Genomic DNA, 26242 nt, shown 5'->3' with positions numbered 1-26242 from the left:
AAAAGAAAAATAAGTCTGACGCCTTTACAGTGTAAAAACAATTTTGCAGTTCATAGTATTTCAGTAATCTCTGCCGTCTTGATTTTCTTCTATGCATCTCAGGGATAGCCTCCCCAGTTCGGAAACCAATTGAGTATTGGATCTGTTAAAAAATATATATATATATATATATATATATATATATATATATATATATATATATATATATATATATATATATATATATAAAAGATTACAAAACGTTGTGATTTATCTGATAAGTACTCGTAGTGAAGCGTGAACACCCATTAGAAAAAACAATTAAAAGTCATCGCTTATGTTGTACACTATCATCATATTTACATGAAGGTAGACTATATTACATTTAGAAACATACATTGTATTTCCGTTACTATTGGCGCATTGTAGAATTTATTATCCCTTATATCCAGAGTAAAATTTACCTATGAAAGCATAAGATTTCTTAAAAGCACGACTTGTAAGGCTCTTGCAAGCAAGACCAAGACTGGGTGTGCAAGACCAAGACCAAGGGTTCCAGTGCAAGATCAAAACCAAGACTACTCGGGTCTTGGTCTTGGTATTGCATTTGCTCATCACTAATATCGCCATGGATAGAAATGCATGCATCATTCATCGGTTGTAACAATGCGGTAAGAATAATCTCCCACTTTCACCTTCATACCGAGCAGAGAATTCTCGACAAATCATAACTCTGCCGCTTCTTGGTCAAAATTCAGTTGTCTTGGTACACATTAGGAGAAAAGTTTGTAAAAACTGAGGTTATCTTCCATTCATTTATACCAACAGCGATCGCGACGTCGCATATCAATAACTCACTAATTGTTTAACCGCCTGTTCCACATTGAGTATGACTTGATCATTTTTCGGTCAACTTCTTGAGAGGCAGGAGGGAGAGTCATCTTCAATGGATTTATTACTTGCACTAAAGCGCTTATATCAGTCAAACATTGATGAACATGGTGCTACAGTATGTTTTCCAAACACAAATGAGACTCGAGAATGAATTTTTAGAAGATTTCGACTTCCTCACCAGGGATGTGATCGTCACACGCTCACTCAAGGGTAATATCTTGAAAAACCAGTGCATAGCACGATAAAACAACTGATTGAACTTTTACCACTTGGTATCATATATATTCTGTTCATTTTGATATAGTTTCTGAACTCAGAGTTTTGAGGTTGAGGGATAAATCCCATTTCGTAGAGATTTTTGACGTGGATATTAATAGAGAGAGAATTTTAACCAAACGTCTTTTCTTTGGGAATCCAGGTGATCGGCACTTGAAAGCGTTTATTTTACTTGAATATCCTAAGAATAAAATTTATTTTCTGTTTTTCCGAGTCCAATCATATCGGACCCTAACATTTTAGTAATTTTGCTGGTCATCTGTGAGGCATGTATCATACTCATTATCCCTAAAGATTGTTAAGCTTTCCTAGGGCTCCGCTTTCACTCTCACTCCACCACTACTGTTAGAATGATTCAGAATGAGAAACCTCTATTTTTAAAAATCTGTTGTTGAAATCATATTTTCTCTTCTAGAAGACTTTCCAGTAGCTAGTATGATGATGATCAGTAACAAGTTACAAGCAAGAAATAAACTAATTGTGAGATCTATCCCTGCTTAAAGTATCGGTTATTATTTTACGAGTGTCACTTCGTGTGTGTGTTACAGAGCAGAATTATGGGATCTAATTAACTTAAAAAGGATAATTATTAATATGTGACATACGACTCCTATCTCAGTTCTTACTCTTAGCGTAGGGATATTTTTCGGGTATGAAGGACATTTGACATTCGTTTGTGTTTCTTTATGAGAGAACTTAGCAACACTGTTCAATAACTTCGTGTTCATCTTAGTGTTAGGCTGGCAAAATCTGGATATTTACTGGGCATCCTTTGCAGAATCAAATCTATAAGCTTAGATATATTTCGATTTAGTTTTAGGCCTACTAATTTTAAAGTTAACTATGTCAGATTGTAATAATAATAATAATAATAATAATAATAATAATAATAATAATAATAATAATAATAATAATAATAATAATAATAATAATAATAATAATAATAATAATAATAATAAATATTATTAGTATATTCCAAAAACAATGCAAAACTAAAATTATAATTTTGAAATGATTTCTGAAGTCATCTTGCTACATAGCATAGTTCACAATTGTAGGAAGCAAATTGTTTTATTAACACATAGTTCGTTTACAAAGAAATACATTACTAGAACTCATCTATAATTCAAATCAACTTGTGCAGATGACGATTAAATATTTCAGTATTTAGGTACTAACAATGTTTTATTCAAAAAATATATCATACTGTACAAAAATATTGAGTGCTGTATAATATTTGCCGCATACTCAAGTTTAAAAATTTCAAAGTACTTATGTTATTTCAGGATACCTTCAGTTACCGAAGTCACGAAAGTGTTCCGCATCAGAAACGGTCATCGACTTCTTCAAAGAGGTCAGCAGTGCTGTTTATGTCTCTCACCGTATCAAGTAAGTACTATGTAGGAATTGGGGCGCACTTACTTGGTAGGGATGCGCTCGAGTCGAGATTTAAGCCTGTCTCGACTCGTCTCGAGAAAATGTTGTCTCGACTCGTGTCTCGACTCGAAAATATGGTGCTGTCTCGACTCGTGTCTCGACTCGACAGTCTCTGTCTCGACTCGATCGAGTCGAGACATCTCGAAATTCGAGTCGAGACAAAATATACGAGTTAAAATATACACACACATCAGCCAGACCGTTATGACTACCTACCTAATTGTTAGTATGTCCAACTTTTGGCACGAATAACAACGGCAACGCGTCTTGGCATGGTCGCAATGTTCCTCGGTGGGTCGCTGGAGAGAGTTGGCACCACATATGCACACACAGGTCATCTAATTTCCGTAAATTCCGGGGAGGGGGTGATGCACCCTCACGTTACGTTCAATCACTTCCCAGATGTGATCGATTGGGTTCAGATCCGGAGAGTTTGGGGGCCAGCACATCACTTGGAACTCACTCCTGTGTTCCTCGAACCACTCCATCACACTCCTGGCCTTGTGACATGGTGCATTATTTTGTCGAAAAATTCCACTACCGATGGAAAACATAGCCGTCATGAAGGGGGTGTACGTAGTCTGCAAGCAGCGTGCGACACCTCGGCCGTCATGGTGCTTTGCTCGAGCTCCACTGGACACATGGATGCTCACCTGAATGTTCCCTAGATAATAATTAAGCCGCAGCCAGTTTGTCTCCGTCCCGCAGTACAGATGTCAAGGAGCTGTTCCCTTTGAACACGACGGATTCACACCTTCACATCCTCATAATGAAGAAGATATCGGGATTCATCAGACAATGCAATGTTCTGCCATTGTGCCAAGGTCTAGTGGTGATGGTCACGTGTTCATTTCAGTTATAGTTGCCGATGTCGTGGTGTTAACATTCGCCATCGTTAGGAGTGTTCGGTGCACTGTGTGTTCAGACTAGTGCTGTGAAGGCCTGTGATAAAAATTGAAATTTTGGGTAAAAAACAGTTTTTTTTACTGTTTTCCCGAGCTGGGGAAAAAACGGAAAATTTGGGTATGATCAGAATCATCATTCTTGTTAATCACAGAATCATTTTAGTTAATATGTTAAATCAAACATATATTTCATAGAGATATCTTCATTGTTCTATGTAAAATTCAGGAAATTTTGAAACCATTAGAAAAAATCATTTGTTCGGAAATATTGCCAAAAACAGGAAAATGTAGTTTAAAAACTATTTGTTGGCCTGATGCTAGTGATCTAACTTGCTGTAACATGTCTGCAACATATACAGTGGGAAGTGGAAAATCCGAACTAATTGGGACCACAGGTATTCGGATTTTCAAATTGTTCGGATTTTCGAAAATGACCAAGAAAATGTCTTTTAGGCTTACATATACTGTACGGTATGTTCTATCGATACAGTGGTTATTCAGTACATACAGTAATTACAATACCGTACGTAAGGCTACTTACATTTAATGTTTCTGAAGAACTTGCTTGTACTCTAAGTCACACTTAAAACTTATAGGCCTAAGCAGGGGCGGACTGGCCCACCCTGCTACCCTGCAAATGCAGGGTGGGCCCTCCAAACAGGTGGGCCCCCTCCACCAATTTTAAAAAGATGTGCTCAATTAAACCTACCAGCTTCAAAAATATGGCAGGGTAACTCCCGCAAACTTGTGTTTTGCACAAAAAAGACGTAAAGTTAAACTTTCATGAACAGACCTTGTTCTTCTTCACGTTTATCGACTTGAAAAGGTTCCGTCTATGAGACAATCAGGTCCTAAAACAGTGCGCCGGGGATAGTGATACAGCAGCTGTTAAAAACGAGCACGTTAACTACTTCTTTTTTTAAATATAAGAAACACAGTAGATTTCAGACTGTTATTGGATTTGGATACCATTGCCTCTCCGGTCCTTTTACAAGCCGACGAGTGGCGATGTATTAAAGAAACAATAATTTCGTAGATATTGTTATTGTGGAAAGAGGAGGTGGATCCGGAACGCTTTTGAACTGCATTGTCCTCAGACCAAGCTTCGAAGAAAAAAATCGGATCAGGCTTCGTTGGTTTTTTTTTTTTTTTTTTCAGTGCGGTTAAGGGAAAAAAGAAATTAGTCGCCACTATCAACGATTGTTTTATACAAACCTCAAACAATTACTATGAAGTTGCTGCCCTAGGCTCGTGTTTTATTTGTATATTACATCGAAGAGCAAATCCGATAGCAGCAATTCAATTATTGGAACACCAGTTACGTGTCGTTTGTCGTGGAAGACAGATGTGGTTGTGTCAGTGTGGATGATAGGAGTGATTGTAAGATTACTGTAAAGATAAAATATAAAAGTGGTGCTAAAAAGCGGGAACACAAACGAAGATGTGATTTGCAAAAAGCTGCATCTGACCCAAAACAACGTAGGCTATTTGAATCTGTGAAGCTCCAAGAAACAAATGAGCTTGATGTGACTCATTCGAGTACTGCAGTACAGTTGCCAGTTTTTTTTTCTGTCTAAGGTGTTTATAAATTATAATGTATACACCACGTCTTTGGATGATTTCTGTCAATTGTAGCTTATCTTTTATGGCTATTTTTACTTGAAATTACACAACTTTAACAGGCGAACACGAAATTAACTGAACTGTTTGCTGCCGCGTAGTGCTTTCAAACGGGTCAGATCAGGCTTTCATGGGTCAGGGGTCGGGTCAGGTCACCTACGTTAGGGTCAGGGCTGCTCTAGCCACGGTTCGGCTCGGGTCAACTTTCTTATGCGCCGTTTCGGCTAAATCCTTCTCGGGTCGAGAGAGTCGAGTCGAGTTGAACGTCGACCCGACCCGACTCATGACCCGAATAGGTTTTAGCCGAAACGACGCATAAGAAAGTTGACCCGAGCCGACCCGTGGCTAGAGCAGCCCTGACCCTACCTGTGACCCAAGGAGGTTCGACTCGAGCCCTGACCCGATGAGGCTTGACCTTACCCGTTTGAGAGCACTAGCTGCCGGCACTTGGCTCAGTAAGCGTTGGTGTAACTTCTAAAAGTGCTGAACACTTATGCTGTCAGTCAAATCAGTGTGTATATCGTGTAAATGTTAACTTCCCTTTAGTTATTTAAAGTTAATTGAAAATAAAAGTGTAGTAAAATGTAAAAATTATTTGTGATGTGTAAAGTAGGTATTCATATGAAAAGAGAAGCTGGGGCCAGCCGGGGAATGGGCGGACTACACTAGACGATAGACGATATCTAATCTTTCTGCGACATGAAGATATGATATTATGACTTTAATTATGTCAAGGAAAATCATACATTTCGAAATCGGTAAGTTGATTTATGGGGAAAGAGAATTACATTATTTGTGTCAGTGCTTTAATTATTTAGTGTTTCTAAGTTGACTTGAAATTAGTTTTTACTTATTGCACATGTATATTTTGGGTTTTCTAAAACATGATACTCATTTGTTGAAATAAATGGTTTAAATTCATTACATAAAAAAAAAAAAAACAATAGCACTGTATAAATATCTGAAAGCACCAATTCCGGTATTGTGTGTGTTTACAATAAGAAATGATAATGCCAATTACACACTGCATGAGTTACTATTAAAATGTTAATACTTCAGATTTTTTGTAATTAATGTTTTGCTTTTGTATGAATATATGGGATACTATTTATGGGCTCGAAGATGGACTTTTATATGTAATACATATGAAGAATGCCAAGTATATTTTTTTACATTTTTATACAGTGGGCCCTCATTTCAGTTTAGCAGGGTGGGCCCTATGGTTGCCAGTCCGCCCCTGGGCCTAAGAAAAAATAAAAATAAAAATACATGACAAACAATTACCTATAAATGAACTTTTGTAAAAACACTGACTTCACATAACGTCGATGGACACGCTATTGTTTGTTTATCGCTAGCGTTAAGACAAAATGTAAAAACCTTCTAGGGACCGCGTTCGGATTTTTGACGTTAGGATTATCGACGTCCTAGTGTATATACAATGTATTTCGCTAACGGAAAAATACTAAGAGCAAGAGGTTTTAATTCTACTTTACACACATATACCGCACAAGTGAGTAAATTTGAGCAGCGAGAAATATATTAAATGAAACTTCCGTTAGTTATTACAGACTAGCAGAATATCCGTTCTTCCCACGGGGAGAATACATTTCATTTTTGGACACAAAGGGCACCAAAACTGTCACCAATGAACTTGTGGAGCCCCAAAACTATGAATTCGACATTCATATCGATAATTTTCAATTATCTTTACATGTCACCATCCTCCTTAGAGTACTAATGGGGCTGAATTTGTGGATTTAAACGGCATCTTCTGTTCATCTCAGCGAGTATGGATTCGAGGCCATTTTCGATCATGTATATATATATATATATATATATATATATATATATATATATATATATATACAGAGGCGGATCCAAGGGGGCTATAGCCTCCCCCTTCACACTCAAGTATACACTGCATAAAATGGGCTTCAATCCTGCTTTACACTGGATAAAACTGCAAACTATGGTTTAGCCCCTCCCTTGATCATATCCTGGACCCGCCACTATATATATATATATATATATATATATATATATATATATATATATATATATATATATATATTAATATATATATATATATATACTGTATATAATGCTCAAAAAAATTAGAGGTTCAGCTGAAATATCACACAAGACCTTAAGATAGTGTATGAATAAGCTTGTGTTTGACTCATATTATCATACAAGAAGAAATGCTTTAAGATACACTAGAAAAATGGGGCACGGAAAACCTTGTTCACATGGCTCATGACACAAGACGGTTATGTGTGCACCTCTCGAACTGCTCACAAACAGGCAAGGCAACAACACTGATTGTTCCTTAATATGTCATATGATCACTTCGAATAGCCAACAGGGCCTCGCACCTGCGTGGCATGGAATCAATCAGATTATCGATGAGTTCTTGGGGGATGTTGTGCCACTCATCCAGAAGAGCGACTTCCAGCTCTGGAATGGTTGTTGGATTTACTGGCCTAGCAGCAATTCGTCTGCCAAGCATTATCCAGACATGCTCAATTGGAACGAGATCCGGAGAGCATGCTGGCCACTTCATCCGAGCGATACCCTCAGCATCCAGCATCTCATCCACTAACCGAGCTATGTGAGGACGAGTATTGTCATCCATAAAAAGGAACGAATCACCAATGGCACCAGCATAAGGAAGAACAAGAGTTTTCGTGATCTCATCCCTATATCTGAGAGCCGTCAAAGAGCCATTTCGAATGATGTGGAGCTCAGTACGCCCACCAATGCTGATTCCTGCCTACACCATCAATACACCACCTTGATACTGGGATGTTTCTCGCACAAACATGGGATTGTGTCGTGTTCCACACTCTCTCCAGATGAAAACACGTCGATTATCAGGCTCTACACTGAATCGAGACTCGTCAGAGAACAAAAAATTGCCCCATTCATTGCGTCCCCACCCACGATGTTCCTCCGCCTACGCTCTTCGATCAACACGGTGTCATGCAGTTAATGGGACACACACCATAGGCCTACGTGCGTAGAGACTACCTTCTCGAAGGCGATTGCGGACCGTTTGAGTAGATACTGTGCGTCCTGTTGTTGTTCGGAAGGCTCGCGGCAGCAGAGTTGTATTCTGACGCCGGTTTTGACGGGCTGTTAACAAGAGATAACGATCGTCTCTGGCTTTGGTTGCTAGTGGACGGCCCTGTCCTTGTCTTCTTTGAATACTTCCAGTTGTTTGAAATCGATTCCACAATCGGGAAATCACACTCTGTGCCACTCCTATGGCATGTGCCACCTCCCGCCATGACTGACCAGCTTCCAACCTCATTGAGGGCCGCGGTGGCTCAGTGGTAGAGCGTTCACCTCTGGTGATTGGGATCCCGGGTTCAATCCCAGCCCCTACCAAGTGAACTTTGTGGTGTACAAACACCGTGTGCGTGGGTTTTCTCGGGGTTCTCCCGTTTCCTCCCACTTTCTTCATTCCACCCTTTCACTCATCTCTCATCATCACTGTCTCCTTTAGCCTAACCGGCATACCCGGGGACGCAAAACTTAAAAATTTTTCCCGGCCCGCATACAATTATAGCTTAATTTGCAAATCATCGTAAATGGAAGTGTCACCATCGATATTAGTGACCGCGAAAACTATGGATTTGACACTAATATCGGTCATTTTGGATTACTTTTACATGTTTCGGTATCCGACGACCCCCCCCCCCCGGTGACCACCGGCCCGAATAGGGTGAATTTGTAAGTTAATGTGATCAGAGTTTCACCATTGATTTCAGCGACCGCGAAAACTGAATTCGACAGTAATATCGGCCATTTTCTACCACTTTTACATGTCCCTGTAAGCGCACCCTGAGACCCCCTGGTTCGAATTTTGAAAAAGAAAAAGATTCGTCTTGATCTGGGGCCTGGGCCAGGGTACCCTGACTAAAATTTGGTAACTCTAGGTCCACTCGTCTGGTCCCCAGGCTGCATACAGACCGACAAACACAAACAAACTATTTATTTTATTTATATTATACTAGATAGATTCTTGCAAATTATGCCAGATTTTCATATTATCTTTCCGAACTAATTTTAAAGACCCGCTCCTACTTATCTTTATATATATACACAGTATATCTATATTTATATCTATCTATATCTATATATGTATATAACAAACGCAGGAATTACACCCTAAATAACGCTCCTGGAGGACCCCTTTCTCAAAAAAATTGCTGGGGAAACACTTGTAGAAACTTCAGTTTTCGTGCCAGACGATTACCGAGACCTGGTGAAAAAAAACTCCTTTAGCGATCGAATTAAAAAAATAGTTCTCCTCAGGTTAGTATTCACTGAGAATATTGTTATAAAATTTAAATTTTATGGGTAAATCAGTAGACTTTGAATACATCCACATCGTATCCACTGAGTTGCGAAATTGTGTACCTAGATATGGGCGGTCGAAGAAAATTTTCTAGGGGGCATCTTCAATGTTTGCTATATTAGTCTTGAATTTAATGTGCATGGTTTGTTATATTACGTATACGTGAGCCAGGGAGGTTCATTCTTATCAAACACGGAGATTATGAAGGAGCAGATCTACTGTACAAAATATAATAAAAACATCTCTTTCGGATTTCTATCATCCCGCAGTCCAACCCCGAGATGGAAACATAAGAGATAGGCTTTTTGTTTTTAAACAAGATAACGTGCCTAGCGAATGCTTTACATTGTGAAGATTATATTAGTGAAAATTAAACGAATATAATTTTACAACTTAATATCCATATCACTAAATGTTGAGCTCCCCGTTGCTATGTGGTTAGCATATGCGCCTTTCTCGAACGAGGTTTGATTCATGGTAGGAGCTCATGTGTTTCAAATCCAACGTTAAACTGTACGTTCACGTCTTGTAGAGCTTTGCTCCTGAAAACGACGCTAAACTATAATCTAATTTAATATTACTAAATATTAAAAAATAATGACTTACCAAGGTGACGTCAATTTGGCAGTCATCAAATCCATTTTATACTTTCACTTAATCCGGTGGATACTAATATAACAATTACAAGACACCCGCGCATATAAATACTCAGAAACAAGTACATACACACGTACACATACACAAATATGAACCCTTCAAATCTATTTACATGTGGTGGACTGCGTTGCATCAAGCACTGTTATCTTCGTCATCATCTTCTCATGTATCTGCATTATTTGATTCATCCACAGATTTGTTATTTGTACGCATCATTCATTTTTGCATTTTCGGGAGGGTTCAGGGTTCTTTCTTCATTTAAAGAGTCGGTTCTCTGTATTGGAAAGAGAATCAGGGGAGGAAGGGGGAATTTATACTTTAAGAATGGATAACATTTTAAGAAATATATACAAAACATGCCGCTTCCGACACAGCACTGAAGCATTTCTTTTAGCGGTCATACCCCCTCCCCTTTTAAGTTGTAAAGTGAGAAGGGACTGAAACATCCCAGACACTCAGGGTTCAGTTGACAATAATAAAACTATGGGTAAGTAAGCATCTTGTACAGAGTCACGTTTTGCTTATTTTTGAACATTTCTGTGAATTCAACAATACAACAGCGGAAATACTAACTGGTTTTATTACTCCAACCATCGCTTTAACTAAGGGATAATTCCCAACGGTCAGTGAGCCATCTAAATTTTCGTTCTTTTTCTGTTCTCCAGAGGAAAGAATGAGATTTTGCCAAGATGCTAAAGTCAAGATGTTATATGCTAAATGGGAGTGAATTATGCTAGATCTAGGACCAAGATGCTAGATATGGCTTCACTGGCGGGCTTCGATATCTACAGAACTTTCTGCCAAAGCATAAAAAAAACAATAGAACAATAGTTTCGATAACATATGTGTGGTCCTTCGGTAGGCTACACATCTGGTAAGAAGCTCATCCCAAAGAGTAGTTTGGACAAAAGACTCGTAGCCGGCTTGTATAGATAATTGAATTCAAATATTCAAGTATCCATTTACTGAATGCCCATATCGTGTATGCATGCATTTGCATGCATTATTTAATAAGTAAATAAAGTACACACACAATTAATTATGTCAGTGATAAACGGTGTTTATTAAAAAAAACCCTCTCCAAACAATGAAGATTAATCTTAGACTGGAGAAGTGGTTATCCTTCGTTTTCATTATCATTTGGCCATGAAACAAACGTCTGACAGATATACAACCCCTATATACAACTATGTGATGTTGGAATATATAACTCGTAGGGTATGATGCTTTACTTTTTCAGAAATTTCAGTACTTCTAGTGAAATGAAATCTTTAGTTTTACGTCCCACGGTTATGGCGGTTAGGCTAAAGGAGACGGTGATGATGAGAAATGAATGAAATGGTGGAATGAAGAAAGTGGAAGGAAACGGGAGAACCCCGAGAAAACCCACGAGCATGGTGTTTGTCCACCACAAATTCCACACGGCGCGATCTGGGATCGAAGCAGGAACCGCATGCACCGGAAGTGAACGCCCTACCACTGAGTCACCGCGCCCCCACAGTACTTCTTGTGTACCCCTAAAAATGTAATAAAGAACTAATGGCCATGTTTTTTTAATATAAAAATATTCAATTAGAACTGGACAATTTACATAAAATTTGGAATCGACAAATGAAAACGGCACGTTTCTAGGTAGGACTTGTGGGTTCGAGATCTCATTGTTGAAAGGATTGGAGACAATCATATAAACTTTTCTGTGAGGAGAAACGTATACGCGTAAATCTAGTATTTTAATATATAGATAACAATTGGAATAGTTTTATTTTCGAGTGCTATTTTTTAATATTCGCAATATTGAAATTTTTGAACTTAAATTTTTCGCGTGTTTGAAAAAAAAGAGATATCATTACTAGTAAAATTAACCTAATACAAACATATTTATTTTTTCAATTTTTCCGGAAAATCGAAAAAAAACGTTTAAAAAAAAACAAGTTCAAAATTTCCGGAAATTTGACAACACTAGTTCATACACACTTGTACTTTGCCCAGTATTAAACTCTGATCTTAGTTCCCAACGCAGTTCGCCGCCTGTTCTGTTTTACCAGTCTGCCCAGCCTACGTTCGACATCTCTAATGAGGTGGGGCACCCAACCCCTCGACATTTGGACATCTTTTCCCCTTGGTTTCGCCACTTGCTGAAGACAATCACCATAGCACTCCTCGAACACCTGACAAGTCCTGCAGTTTCCGAAATTCTTGTGCCGAGTGTTTCTGATCGAGCACTTTCTTCAAAATAATATTAAAAATTATAGAAAAATTTTCGAGACATTCGAGTCGAGTCGAGATTTTTACCAGCTGTTTCGACTCGACTCGAAAATTCGAGTCGAGAAATGCGTTTGTCTCGACTCGTCTCGAATTTTACAAAGTGTGTCTCGACTCGAATCTCGACTCGAATTCGAGTCGAGTCGAGTCGAGATTCGAGACATGTCTCGACTCGAGCGCATCCCTATTACTTGGATCCATGGGTCCGGACCCCTTCCCCTCCAAAAAAAAAAAGCTTCCTAAATAAACATACATTTGTACATTTTCTCAACAAAACTATACTTGTTTAGCTGGGAAATGATTGATGTAGCATGAAAATTTAATTTTACACTTAATCTGTACTCTTTCTCTTATAAGAACAATCTAGTTCTATCATTTTTTTCTCTGGTATTTTACGATTATTTATTGTTTTTTCGGGTGCAGAATAATACTTGTTCAACACTACAGGACGTAGCGGCTAAGAGTATTGTACCCCCCCCCCCCTTCAAAAAAAATTGGGTGCGCACTTGTGTAGGAAATATGTCTTTTGACATTAACCCCTTCGGTCCCTATGTGCACATTTGTGCACACAAATTGATATAATTTTCCTGATCGTTTCGTTAAATCTGCTAGATTAATTCCTGGCGTACACACGCGTGGACATCTGAACACCACATAGATTTTTTTCCCGGTAAACTCGAGTGCAAGTGGCAACTGCCTTTCAATTGTTTTTAGATGGCAGGTGTTGGTGGAACACAGACTTTTGTAAATTGGAAAAGCAAGTATCATTTTCGCCCAAATATATTATTGCTACAATCAAGAATGTTTGTTATAAACAAAGTTTCAGACTTGTTGGCGATTATTAGCTTCGCTTTATCTCTGGAGAACAAAAAATAATAACTTATTTATTAATGTCCACAATTGTGTACACTGGTTTTATATTAAATAATTGTTTTTCTATATTCTTTCGTATCCTTTTTAGGTTTGTTTTGCTACAAAATTGTACATGTTAGAAACGAAACACGATATAAATGCATTGAAAGAAATAAAATATATATTTTTAACGATAGCATTATTTCATTTTCATTATTAGAAAGTATAGGAAAATTTGTAACTATAATAATTTCTACTATTTGTGCTAATCAATGTATGTAACAAATATTGCAAGCATATAGTCAATGGTTTCGTTCTTTTTATTCTTAGGAGAGCTAACCATAGATGTTCTAGATTTGGTTTAGGGTTCAGATATCGACGATCCAGATAAGTATCCAATTTTATGGATAATGACTCCAGTAACTCTAGAGTAAAGACAGCGATGGCGGTGTTGCAACAGACGAAAATGGCAAGCAAAAATTGTTGTATTCGTTATCTGTTCTAAAGAACTGAATTACATACACGAAGTTATTTGACCAATCAGAGGCGGGCCCATTTAGTTGTAGTGCGACACTTTCAAATTTGAATTTTAGCTACCTCAGAATTTTGTCCAATTTTTGTTCAACCAAGAAAAAGTTTTGTAAATCCAAATAAACGACGGAGGGACATTTCAAAATGTGGCCACCTCAATTATCTATAGTGCGACATCTTCTAAATAAACAAACTTGTGATTGGCCAAATAACTTTGTGTAGATAATTCAATTAAGAATAGATAACGAGTACAATTTATGGTTTACCATTTTCGTCTCTTGCAACACCGCCATCGCTATATGCACTGCTATAGCTATTGGAGTCATCATTCATAAAATATGGATCATTATCTGAATCATCGATGTCTGAACCCTAAAGTAAATTTAGAACATCTTCTGTGATTAGTTCTCCTAAGAATGAAAAGAACGACAACATTGACTATATGCTTGTTTTTGAAAAGTAGAGATGAAAATTGCTTTTATTTGTTCCACAAAAATAAGTAAATGGATATTCAGAAACACAACAAGCAATTTGATGTCATGTTATGTTCTCAAGAAAGGAGAAAAATGTAAAGAAAACATTACTAAATAAAATAGTATAATATTCCGTTCATGCTATTTTGAGTAGCTGTTGTTTTATTGTGTCACAACAATGTAATAATATGTCAGAAGAAAGGTGTAGTATAGCAATAAACTGAATAACATGTATTATAATTGTTCACAAATATTTACAATGCAATTGCTTGTTACTGAACCAATGTGCACAAACGTGGACATAGTATTTTCTTGCAAAACAATAAACAAATTCAAATTCTGAAAAATAAATTGAAAAATATGATTTCAAATGATGTAGCATACAAACAATTAAAAGATTGGTAGTCTCGGACCGAAGGGTTTAAGGTAGAGAAGGAGGGCGATATATATATATAGTGTACTTTCATATGTAAACGTTAGTCCGTAACCTTGTCTCTAAGAAGGATTGCATAAGTAACACTTTTAATGTAATTAAGTACATGTAAATACCAGTTAAATGATAAGACCTGGCTGTAATGTATATGGTGAGTCATTTATTTTAGAGGGTGCCCTTATGGGGTTGAAAATTAACTTTATTGCATTCCGTTTATTTTGTAATGTATTTAAATCTTAATACTTCTGAGTATAGCCTACAAGTTGGACTTATATGCTGCACGTATCTTTTCCAAGAAGAGGTAGATATTAACCATTAAGTTCGAATGTAGTCTATAGAAAGCACAATCTCTAGAATAGTTTTCAGTAAATTGAGTTTTTTATGTTTCTTAGTATTCTGTAGAGGTAATTTGTACCTTATTTGCTTTCTTTCTTTTTCTTTTTTTTTTAAAGAGTAGTATGATGTATGAAAAGGCGGTGTGAAATAAATTATTATTATTATTATGCTTTGTGCTTTACTATTTTCGTAATTCTGTACATGTCATATTGCCTTAGAAATATTTTGTGGATGGCCGGGCCGTATTATGTGATACAGAATCAAGTAAAGATTTTTTTCCCAGAGAATACGAGTTTCCTTCCTAAGGTAAGCAATCAAGTGCGTACATCACTTGGCTATAAGTATGTAGTGTGTAGTTGTTATAACTGCCGTTACGAGCGCTGTAATCAACAATTTCGTGGAACAGCTTATTTTTCTCTCTGTTTCTTCACTTTCTTATAAATATCCTCCATTATGAACACACCCCCGGAAGTTATTACACGGTTTCTAACGAACAAGACGACGGCTTTTGTTTATTATGTTGGTGCTGCTTGTCAGAATAGCCACTAATGCTAATGAGTACTGGGAAAGCTGCGGATATTAGACCAACTTAAAAAGATTTTTTTCGGATTGGTTTTATTTGTTATCTGTATTTCTAAAATAATTTAGTTTTTTTTTTTTTTTTAATGAATGCTTTGAAGTAATACAGAAGAAAGGAACTAGACTTAATTACATTCGAAAACAATCGTTTTGTATCTGTGATTTCTACTGTAAAGAAATCAAATGGAATGAGGAGGAAATGGGTAATAATAAATTGCTTTCAGTCTGATTAAAGTGACTTAGAATTTCTTGTAGTCGTTTCAAGGCAATATTGTAGCTACAACAAAGGGAGTATCTATATTTGAACCAACGTTCTGTTTTTTCTTTTCATTCTTTCTATCTTTCTTTTAAAAAGTAACGTATAGTCCTACAAGTATTATCGGATCAAACTTGTTTTAATTATTTATTTATTACAAAAGCTGTATTTCCAATTTATATTTGTTTTTATTATCCAACTAGCAGCGTTCACCCCGCTTCGCTGCGGTCACCCCGGAACGCAATAAACTTTGTTACTTAGATAATTTTTACTTTTTCGCTTTCAAGTGATATGATAAAAACCATAGAAGATTGCAGTAAATCTTAACATTATATCGCCTGTCATTTATGTTAACCCGCCCCGCTTCGCTGCGGTCATCCCGGTGCTGGCATATTGTAAAAGTGTCTGTAAAAATAAGCAAATCAATTAAAAAATTTTAAACAGAAGATTCAAGCTATTTTCCGCTGTATATCGCCTGTCATTTATGTTAACCCGCCGAGTGACACGGTCATGCGGGTTGCATATAAATACGTTTATTTTTACCTATGATGAACTAATAACAAAGGATTTGTACGTTATGGACACTTGAATGGTCAATTATCTCAAGACACTGGTAATTAAAAATTAAAGTGATATGATAAAAACCATCTAGGGTCCAAATCCTAATAACCCCCCAAAAATGAAAGAAATTGGTTCAGCCGTATTAGCGTGATGAGCGGACAAAATATTGTACGTTCTCTTTTATATATATAGATTGTGTGCTTAATTCTTAGAACTTAAATTTTAAATGTTCTAATTGTAGCTTACTATTCATAAACTTAAGTAGCAGCTACAGTTCGTATAGTTCCTTATTTAACAAGATTCTGGCCCCGCGTACCGTAGTCGCTAACGATCTCGCATTCGGTGTGAGCGGTCTCGGGTTCCATTCCCGGTGGAAGCACTCTGTCGTAAAAGTGTAAAAAGCTTTACCAGGTCAAACATTCTGAATGAGGTTTTCCTCACTCACGCCAGGCAAATATGCCAGAGTGGTACCTAACTTATAGGTTCCCAGACCGCAGTAGCGTATTTACGATTTTATTTCGGGGAGGGCTTTGCTAACTTTCGGGGAGGGCTTTGCCTGAAAATGTGAAAAATCTGCAAGATATTTCATATACTTTACTATAGTAAGTAAGATTTCGGAGGGGGCTTAAGCCCGGAAGCCCACCCCCCTAAATACGCCACTGCCAGACCGCTTCCTTCCTTCCCCAGTCCTTTCTTCCTTTTCTTTCCCCGGATAGTGTGCTCGCCGAGAGACGTCATACCTCACACATGACAGGCTAAATGGCCGTAGATGCCGAAAGCCCAAAAACCTAAAATTCTAAAAATCCTTTTGCAATATTATCCCTCGTTACGAGATTATGTCCCGATAAAGTCGTTCAGAACGCAGAATTGTACAGTAATCTGTGGATTTGAGTTAAACATTTTCATTCCTAAATTTATAAAACATGTAATTGCCAAGAAATCGATTGCTCTTGTCATAAAAAAAAAATCATATCCATTAGTAACACTGCTATGTTGTTAAAATAATCCTATTAACGGACGTGGCATTACTTGATCTCATACTAATCTGTTACGAAACGAAATTAGTTTCATTATGCCATATGCCTTCAAAATGTCGAAGAGAAAGTGTGTTCGCATGCATGCAAGATCAAAATCAATCTTCAAGTGCCTTGCATATATACTGCAAGAATATTTATCGCTAACAATGGAATATCTATTGATAAAACGTAGATAGTTCTTTGTTTTGTACTCACTGTAGAAAGTCCAAAAGAAGTACAAATTTAAAATTTATATACTGTATCAATGTAAGTTAAATATAAAATATACAGACTTAAGCAACTGTACAAGGCTTCTTTTTGTTTTATACAATATACATAATCACGGTGGCTCAGTGGTAGAGCGCTTACCTCTCGTAGTGTTATCCCTGGTTCGATTCTAGGCTAAGTAGGTCTAAGTTTGTGGTGGACAACAGAGTGTCCATGGGTTTTCTCGGGGAACTTCCGTTTCCTCCCACTACCTCATTCCATCAATTCTTCCATCATCATTCACTTGTCTTAATCATCCGTCTTCCTTAGCGTAACAGGCATAAACGAAGGACTTTAAACTGAAAGATTTCATTTCATTTTCAATATACATAATTACCTTCCAGAACTTCACGTTTCGCTCAATACAACTCGGGAAAATTCATGCAGCGCTTGCTCTTTTTGTATTACTTATACTAAACTTTCAATAAAAACAAACACCACTTTAGTGCGTAAGATCAAATTCAGAAGGTTAACACTGATACATTTGTTCCGCAGCCAAGTATTGCTCCACAATCTCGAAAGTAATTTCATTTTCGATCACTCGCGGAACTCCTTCGTAGCTAAGCATTTAGCATGCATTTTGGTGTGGGAGATCAGGATGCGATTTCCGGCGGGGACCCATCTGGTTTCGGTCCCACGTTAAGCTATAGCTTCACGTCTTATATAGTCTCAATGCTGACAAGGACACTAAACTGAGTCAATTCAAATGTATCTTGGTTTCAAATGGAGTAAATAAATACAATACAATACAATATCACTCGCTTCTGCCGGCCAGAGCTGTTTGAGCCATGACTACTAGCCTCATTATCGTTGATTGGGGTTGAGGACACGAGTCCTCCAGTGTGAGGAGAGTCCTCTTTTTCTCTCCAGTGCGAGGAAAGTCAATACACTAACAAATTCACATTCGCAACATGATATACGTGTATATGTACTAACATGGTTATACCCGAGCCGATTGTTTAGTTCGTAAAAGATTCACACAGTCTTTACAGGAATCTACAGTAAAACTGCTAAAGCTTTTGAAAGAACTGCAGTGGCGTACACGGAAGTTTTCACGGTGGGAGTTTAATTTCCGAAATTCATATAATTTCAGTGATTCGTATCCATAACCTAATATGGTAAATATTCATTTATGCATAATATCTTCCTCAAGAGGTTAAAATCCCGAAAACCCTCTTGGGTACGCAACTACTGTATCTGCTTTTGTGTGCTTCTTTTTAAAAAATCACAAGAAGAGCAATAATTAAAAGAGGAAAGGAGAGGTGCAAATAATAAAAGCAAAATTGCGGAAATTTCCAAGGACAACTCTGAACCCTGGAAGAATTTGTAGGCTACTGGGACCAGTACCTTTAAATCGTCACTTTTCTACTTAAAACTTCTTCAAGTGTAAACTGATTGATACACTTAGTTTATATTTGTATTTTTTTTTTCCTTTGTTAATATCTTGCTGATTCCTTTTAATATCCGATAGCTCTATGAACTGTACGAATAAGAGATTATTGCTGATTGTGTGAAATGGACATGCTTCGGTGAAGAAGAAACTGTACAAGAGTGATCTGATTTGTGCTGCCATCTACTGCCACGGTGGAGAAATTGGTGTTAGGATAAATATAGAACTTGAATAATACAATAGTCTGCGTGACGATGTGCACGCATGGAACTTGAATAGACAGTGACAAGAGAGACAGTTTGTCTTTGATGGTACTATCACTGAAAAGGTACCTTTATGGTACTACTTCTGAGTTGGCACTAATTTCATGCTTTCTCGCTTTCTATATGAATGAATGTTCTGACTTTCTGACTTGAAGTTCTGACTTACTTTAATAACTACTATAAGATGACCAGACTTTTAACTTGGCAAAAATGGGATGCATATGAATCTCAGGGGCAGGGGAGGGGAGATCTAAAATTCCCAGTTTCATTGTAACCGCCATCACTGTTTTGAAATTACATAATACACAAGTAAGAGTAATACTGTAACGTTTCCTCAAGTAATACCCGACAATTGCCAGTTCCAGGAACGATCCAAAGGTTCCAAAACCAAAATTAACTCCATTCAGTCATTTTAAAAAAAGCGTGAAGAATTTGCTCTGATCACGTATATTTTGAGTAACATTTACGAGACATTTTGTTCATACATGTATTGCTGAAAAACAGGACAGTTAGGTGTCCCGTTTGAGAATCAGAAAAACACGGAACAACGGTTGTAGAAAAGAGACTGGCCTGGTGAAAACGGGACGTCACCTTGAACTACTTACTTAATTGTATAATGTTTTATTTATTTATTTATTTTGAAGTCTCAATATAAAGGAAGTCAAGATGAACAATCTGAAATCTGTTGAATTGGAAAGCTGAGCATTATTGACCGAAATATGTGCATAATAGTTCAACGGACAACATTATATCATAGGCAATGGTTTAGTGCTATACGTGTTTTTGGTGCGTGTGATTCCAGATTTTATTTCAGAGAATACACAACCAACTCGAAGATTTCAGTGAAACCAACGGTTCACTCCGCACAAACGAAACATTCCTATTTGATAAAAATGAATTTTATCTACAGCTACAATAATTTTTACGGTACATGCATATTCGTCCCTCCTGAAATACTAGTTTGCATCTGTATACCTATAGATAGGACATTTTCCAGAAAGGGAAAAGTGACAGTACTAGATAATAAACTCCTAGATAATAAACTCCCGTTCAAAATACCATCCAGAAATGTCCCAGTGTGACGAACATAGAGTTATTGTGACAAAGGACAAGTATGTATCCACGGCAATATTTCGTCAGGAAATTATGTAGATATAATGAATTCAACGCAGGCCAGTAGCCAGCGCAATAATAATAATAATAATAATAATAATAATAATAATAATAATAATAATAATAATAATAATAATAATAATAATAATGTAAACACTGACAGTTGTGATTTCATTTTGAAGTTGTTTGAATTGGGAAAAAATGCATCTTATGAACTTCGAATACATTATCATCTGGATACGTTATTCTCTTAGGAAATCAGCCAGATCTTGACGGAAGTCTAGCATTATTTAAAGCTCATTATATTTACTTTACTTTTATTTCCCGCCACACCATCTGATTAGTACAACCAGGGCCGTGTCGTGGGAGGGCGAGCGGGGCAACGGCCCCGGGCGCCGAAGTAAGGGGCCCAAAAATCGGGAGAAAAGGGGAAAATATAGGAAAAATTGCTTGGAATATATATATGGGGGCGCTGTCATTTACTCTCGCCCCGGGCGCTGATTTTCTACAGTACGGCCCTGAGTACAACTATGTAGCTTGTGCTAGAACATGAGTCTCATGCAGTGTTTCGTCGTATCTATATCGTTAGCGTACTTGCCTTCGGTGCGGGAGACCAGCGTCTAATCCCAGTGGGAGGTTATGTGGCTCGAATCCCACGTTAAGTTGTAAGTTCAGGTCTCATATAGCCTCGATACTGAAAGGGACGATAAACTCTACTTTAACTAAACAAACCATGAGTGGCATGTTAAGCCAATAAATTTTAGATTGTTATTGTGGCGTAACTTGTATCGGTTCACAGCAAATCAATCAAATTATGTTCTTGTTTGCAAGGGCACTGGAATATTTAGTTACCATGTAGATGGTTAGACTAGTAGGTCACTTGTCGCAAACTGAGAAGTTTGCATGCACCACAATATGCTACTGGACTTTTCGTCTTTACGCTATTATTTTCTGTTGTAATACCATTCATCAACTGTAGTCTCCTTCACCCTTTCCTCTTTTCCCAGCCACTGTATCTTCTGTCAAGTCCCTTCATGATATTGTTACTTCTTTACTAATGTCCCAACCAGTTTTTGTTCCTCATTTATAGTAATAATCGAATGTTTAGTGTTGTCCAAGCGATTTGTTAATTCTTTCTAATCGTTTGTAATTTTCATTTATAACAATAGTGTGACAGCAGGTTTGCCACTCGTCTCGATTTAAGGGGAAATTTCATTTCTCATTTTTTCTTTTATCAGTTGATAAATATGGTTCGCTAATCACTCGCTTACTTAATCATGTTAGATCCAGTATCCCTGTATACCAACACGGATTTCTCAAGAATAGATCCACTTCAACTAATTTGACAATTATAACAAACTTTATAGCTTCAGAACTAGACAAAGGAGGGCAGGTGGATGTAATCTATACAGACTTTCAGAAAGCGTTCGATTTAGTTAACCATGACATTTTGCTTGAAAAACTAGCTCTTATGAATCTTTCTAAGCAAGCATTAGTACTTTTCACATCATACTTACGTGATCGTAAACAATCTGTAGCTTACAAAGGTCATATCTCCAACAATTTTAATGCTACATCGGGAGTACCGCAAGGATCAAACCTTGGACCTTTATTATTCCTCATCACTATCAATGATATAACTAAGCACATCAAGAAATCGCATACTTAACTCTTTGCAGATGACTTAAAATTATATGCTCAAATTAAATCACTTGAAGACTGTAAAAACCTCCAGGAAGACTTGGAAAATGTAAAACACTGGTGCCACGTGAATAAATTTAGCCTAAACATAACTAAATGTAAAGTTATTACATTTACTAGAAAAGGAAAATACATAAATTATGATTATACTATTGACGGTATAAATCTTTGTAGGCCGGAAACTGTTAAAGACCTTGGTGTTACCTTCGACCCAAAACTGACTTTCGCAAATCACATTGAAACTATTGCAAACAATGCTTATAAGAGTCTTGGATTTGTTTGTCGTGTAAGTAGAGACTTCCGTAGCCACATGACAATTTTAAAACTATATTATTCGTATATCAAATCCCAACTGGAATACGCTTCTGTTATTTGGACTCCTCATAATGGAAAACATATCCAAATGATTGAAAGAGTGCAGTGTAAGTTTTTGGGATTACTAATGTATAAAAAAACTGGAATATACCCAGAACTAACAAATAATTTCAATATACCGACATTAGAGCAACGTAGGTATGTTAATGATTTAGTTTTTCTACATAAAATAATAAATAATAAAATTAATTGCATAGAACTAAGTTCTAATATATTTCTGCATGTTCCGACGTCTAGAACGAGGTTAAGCAATAGTAGTACCATGTACTGTAAGAAAGCACGCACTGACATCCTGTATAAATCCCCTTTATGGAAAATGAGCTCTCACTACAATAATATTGAAGAAAAGTGTGAAATGATAGACATATTCAATATGTCTGAAAAAATGTTTAGGAACACAATTTGTAGTATGATGAGCTGAGTTAATTAATGTAACAATAAAAATTTCTGTATGTTTTTCTTCTGTAAAAATAATGATATTTTACCACATATGTAAACAAACGCTGTAAATGGGCAGGACGCCTGTTGTGTTGTAGTTACAATAAATAAATAAATAAATAAATAAATTATCTTACTGCGGAAAAACGGCCATAAGTACCTATCTTTCCTTTTAGTATGAAGTGGCCCTATATCTTGGCTTGAAAATGGGGCAACCCTACGTGACAACGGCACACAGTTGACACTATGGCGTGACAACTGAGTCGTTCCATTAATAGATGTAGAATATACGTCAGTTCTCATTGTCATTATTTTAAGTTTCGGAGAATTACAGTTGGATACTTAACAAGAGGCCTCGATAATTTTCCGTTTATCCAATTAATAATAATAATAATAATAATAATAATAATAATAATAATAATAATAATAATAATAATAATAATAATAATAATAATAATAATAATAATAATAATAATAATAAAATGTCGGCTTCGTAGTGATATAGTATTCAGTGGTGTCATGGGTTACTCTTGTACGAGTTAGCCATGTCTGAGTCTTCTAACTCAGATTTGATCTGACTTAGTAACCCAGACTGGCCCGATGACCGAGAACAGCATACAGGGCAATATCAACTCTATAGCATTATTGCAGATTTTTATAATGGGTTAATGATATTCACTACTCCATCTTGAATAAGGTAACTGCAAGTATATACACCAGTACAGCTAAATACGCCAAGTGTTCAGTGCTAGGACGTTTCCGATGAAATCCGCTAAAATGCGCCTCTAATATGTGCTACGGTCTTGGACAAGTCCGATTTGACGAATACTCCGGGAGACAGCACTGAGACCGCCAAGCCGTGCAGTATTGTTTGTTTCGGGAAGGTTCCGTGGAAGGCTGTTCGTATTTCAATAGAGGTAAGAATTCGTTATTAGTACCGTTATTAGTACCACTCAAAAAATTTCCGATTGTTTACATCAATGTACACCTTTCGTATTCGTCTAGGAACACTTTGTTTTGTAAGTGTAATTTCAGTATGTGTGATTCCGTGGCTACTAAATTAATACCAAGCATGGCGTAGCGAAATACGGCAGGGCTTGTGCAGGACTAACTGCAGAAGACAAAGATGTTTTCACTTGTCCCTCATGTTCCATGTAATATTGATTTTTTTTTAAGTCACAGTACAGTGACACTGCTTATTTATCTTCATAGAGACTAAAACATTTCAGTTTGGAACTTCATTTCAACTTGGGAAATACATTTTATTTATTTATTTATTTTTAATCTTCGTCTTGCACTTTGGTTATTCTATTTTTTGCTTCAGCCATGTTGTGTAGTAATATTTCTGTTCGTATAATACAGATGATGTAAGCAGTTTCAAGATTTATTACAGGTTTCTAGTAGTATCATGGACTTGGCCAATAATCTGCACGTGTTGGTAAATACGCCACTTTGTAACACTTTTTTCTTTTACCTTGGGTACAAAGAAGAAGTGAGTCTCATCATTGCCATATTTTTTCTACACGCGGAAAGGGCTACTCTGCAACACACACGACTTGTTCTTTCTGTTTTATGAAAATGAAGGCCCTAAAAACTACAACTCTCTTAACATGGCGTATTTACCTGCACCTACCTTATATAAGTGTTCGGTTACTTATTCCAACATTCATTAGTCAAAGTACCATGTCTTGACTATTTCAAATATAATTTCATGCTTATTCACCTTTCAATGCTTAAAAAAAAAAAAAAAAAAAAAAAAAAAACTGTGGTCCTGAACACAGATTACACGTTTGCGTTCATCGGCATCTTTTATATTCTACGCGTTTTACTGGCTCGCTTGATTAAACTTTGACATTCCTATAAGAAAAGCAAATATGTTTTATTTTCTGTGATTCTTACACCGCACGCGCTTATACTCTGATAGACCTTGTATCACTAGCGCAAATCCCGGGGAAATGAGGGAGGCATGCCTCCCAATCTTGGAACTGGCGGACTATCCACCAATAATCCGATTTCAAATGTGTTTTGGAGGAGAAATGTGATTATTTGTGTCCGACTGCCACTTCATCTACATCCCCTGATATATACTGTAATATAAAACAGGTTCACAGGTTCAGGAGAATCAGATTCATCTACCATAATGCGAGTCTCATCTCCCTCCCCCTATCCAGAATAAGCCTCAAATCTGCCCGCCTCCCAATGTTGAAGACAACTCTGCTCCCCTGATCCTCCACAACATTGTTTTTCAACTTCATATTTTTTTTTTAAATATCGCTTTAAAAAGGTTATAGGAATGATCTTACCCGTCCCCCTCAATGTTGAAGATAGTTTTGCGCCGATGCCTTGTAGTTATCTTTTAGTGTAGTGCGTTGACATACACAGATGCACACATCAAGTTACAAAGAAAATGATTAAGAAAACAGAGAAAGAATAAAAACATCCTTGTTACAATACTCCATCACCAGTCTCATACATATTCCCAATGTTAAATGATCTAGTTTCTATGAGCGAACTATTACAATACTTCTCTTTTGCTGTCTTCCGAGCCACATCGTGTTTGTTCGGGTCGCTCCAACTCTGGTGGTAGACCTATCGGCGTTTTAGGTTACAGGTTACGAATTTGTGACCGGTTCTACTATTGCTAGTATTTAGAAAGCACTATGAAGCAAAATAATAATCCATGCCTTTGAGTTAGTTTATTAGTGTATAATCCGGCTTCCACCACATGATTCAGAGGATAGCCAAGCTACGCTGGATAAATGCACTCTTAAAGATACTGATTGCTTAGTTCGTAATACTTTTTCTAACCTAGACTGCCATCTTATCTCATTTTCCGCTATTTTGAAAATTGTGGGAAAAGATAAGTACATAAGTACAGTGAAATCAGAAATCATGGTCCTCGATAACGTTAGGTAAACGCCAATAAAGTAATTCAACGTCCTTCTTACTAAGAATCAGTACTGACTAAAATTTTCTGTCGTTTTCACTGGACTATACCAACCTGCATCTGTGTGTATGATGTTTTGATTTCTTTCGACGCCTTTTTCTATAGTGCATTTACTTTCATTTTCGTTTTTGGCCTTTTGTTTTCCTTCCGACAACCACATGTTAGCAGTTGTCGCGTTCCTCTTGTGCAGGTGCTTCGTCAGAGCGTGGGAGGGCCCGTCCTCTCTCAAAGACTGTCTCCAATTACTACTTTCCAGCTGTCTTCTCAGAAAATATCCTGACGTCACTGGCCCAAGACCTATGGCATTTCTTCCTT

General features: G+C 37.0%; 1 protein-coding gene across 2 annotated transcripts in view; it reads left to right on the top strand.

The window, feature by feature from the left end:
• The window catches only part of LOC145668494 (E3 ubiquitin-protein ligase ZSWIM2-like), a gene marked incomplete at its 3' end in the record, with an annotated part of 229351 nt that overhangs the window by 176877 nt on the left and 26232 nt on the right, over positions 1–26242 (top strand). For both annotated transcript variants that reach the window (XM_081736448.1, XM_081736447.1), the window contains 1 exon segment: positions 2436–2538. In XM_081736448.1, coding sequence (XP_081592574.1) covers positions 2436–2538 — 103 coding nt within the window.

This window comes from Thermobia domestica, chromosome 13 (assembly GCF_964235325.1).
Source record: "Thermobia domestica chromosome 13, izTheDome1.hap1.1, whole genome shotgun sequence".
Taxonomy (NCBI): domain Eukaryota; kingdom Metazoa; phylum Arthropoda; class Insecta; order Zygentoma; family Lepismatidae; genus Thermobia; species Thermobia domestica.
The sequence above is the reverse complement of the archived record's forward strand: the minus strand, read 5'-3'. Positions and strand labels throughout refer to the sequence as shown.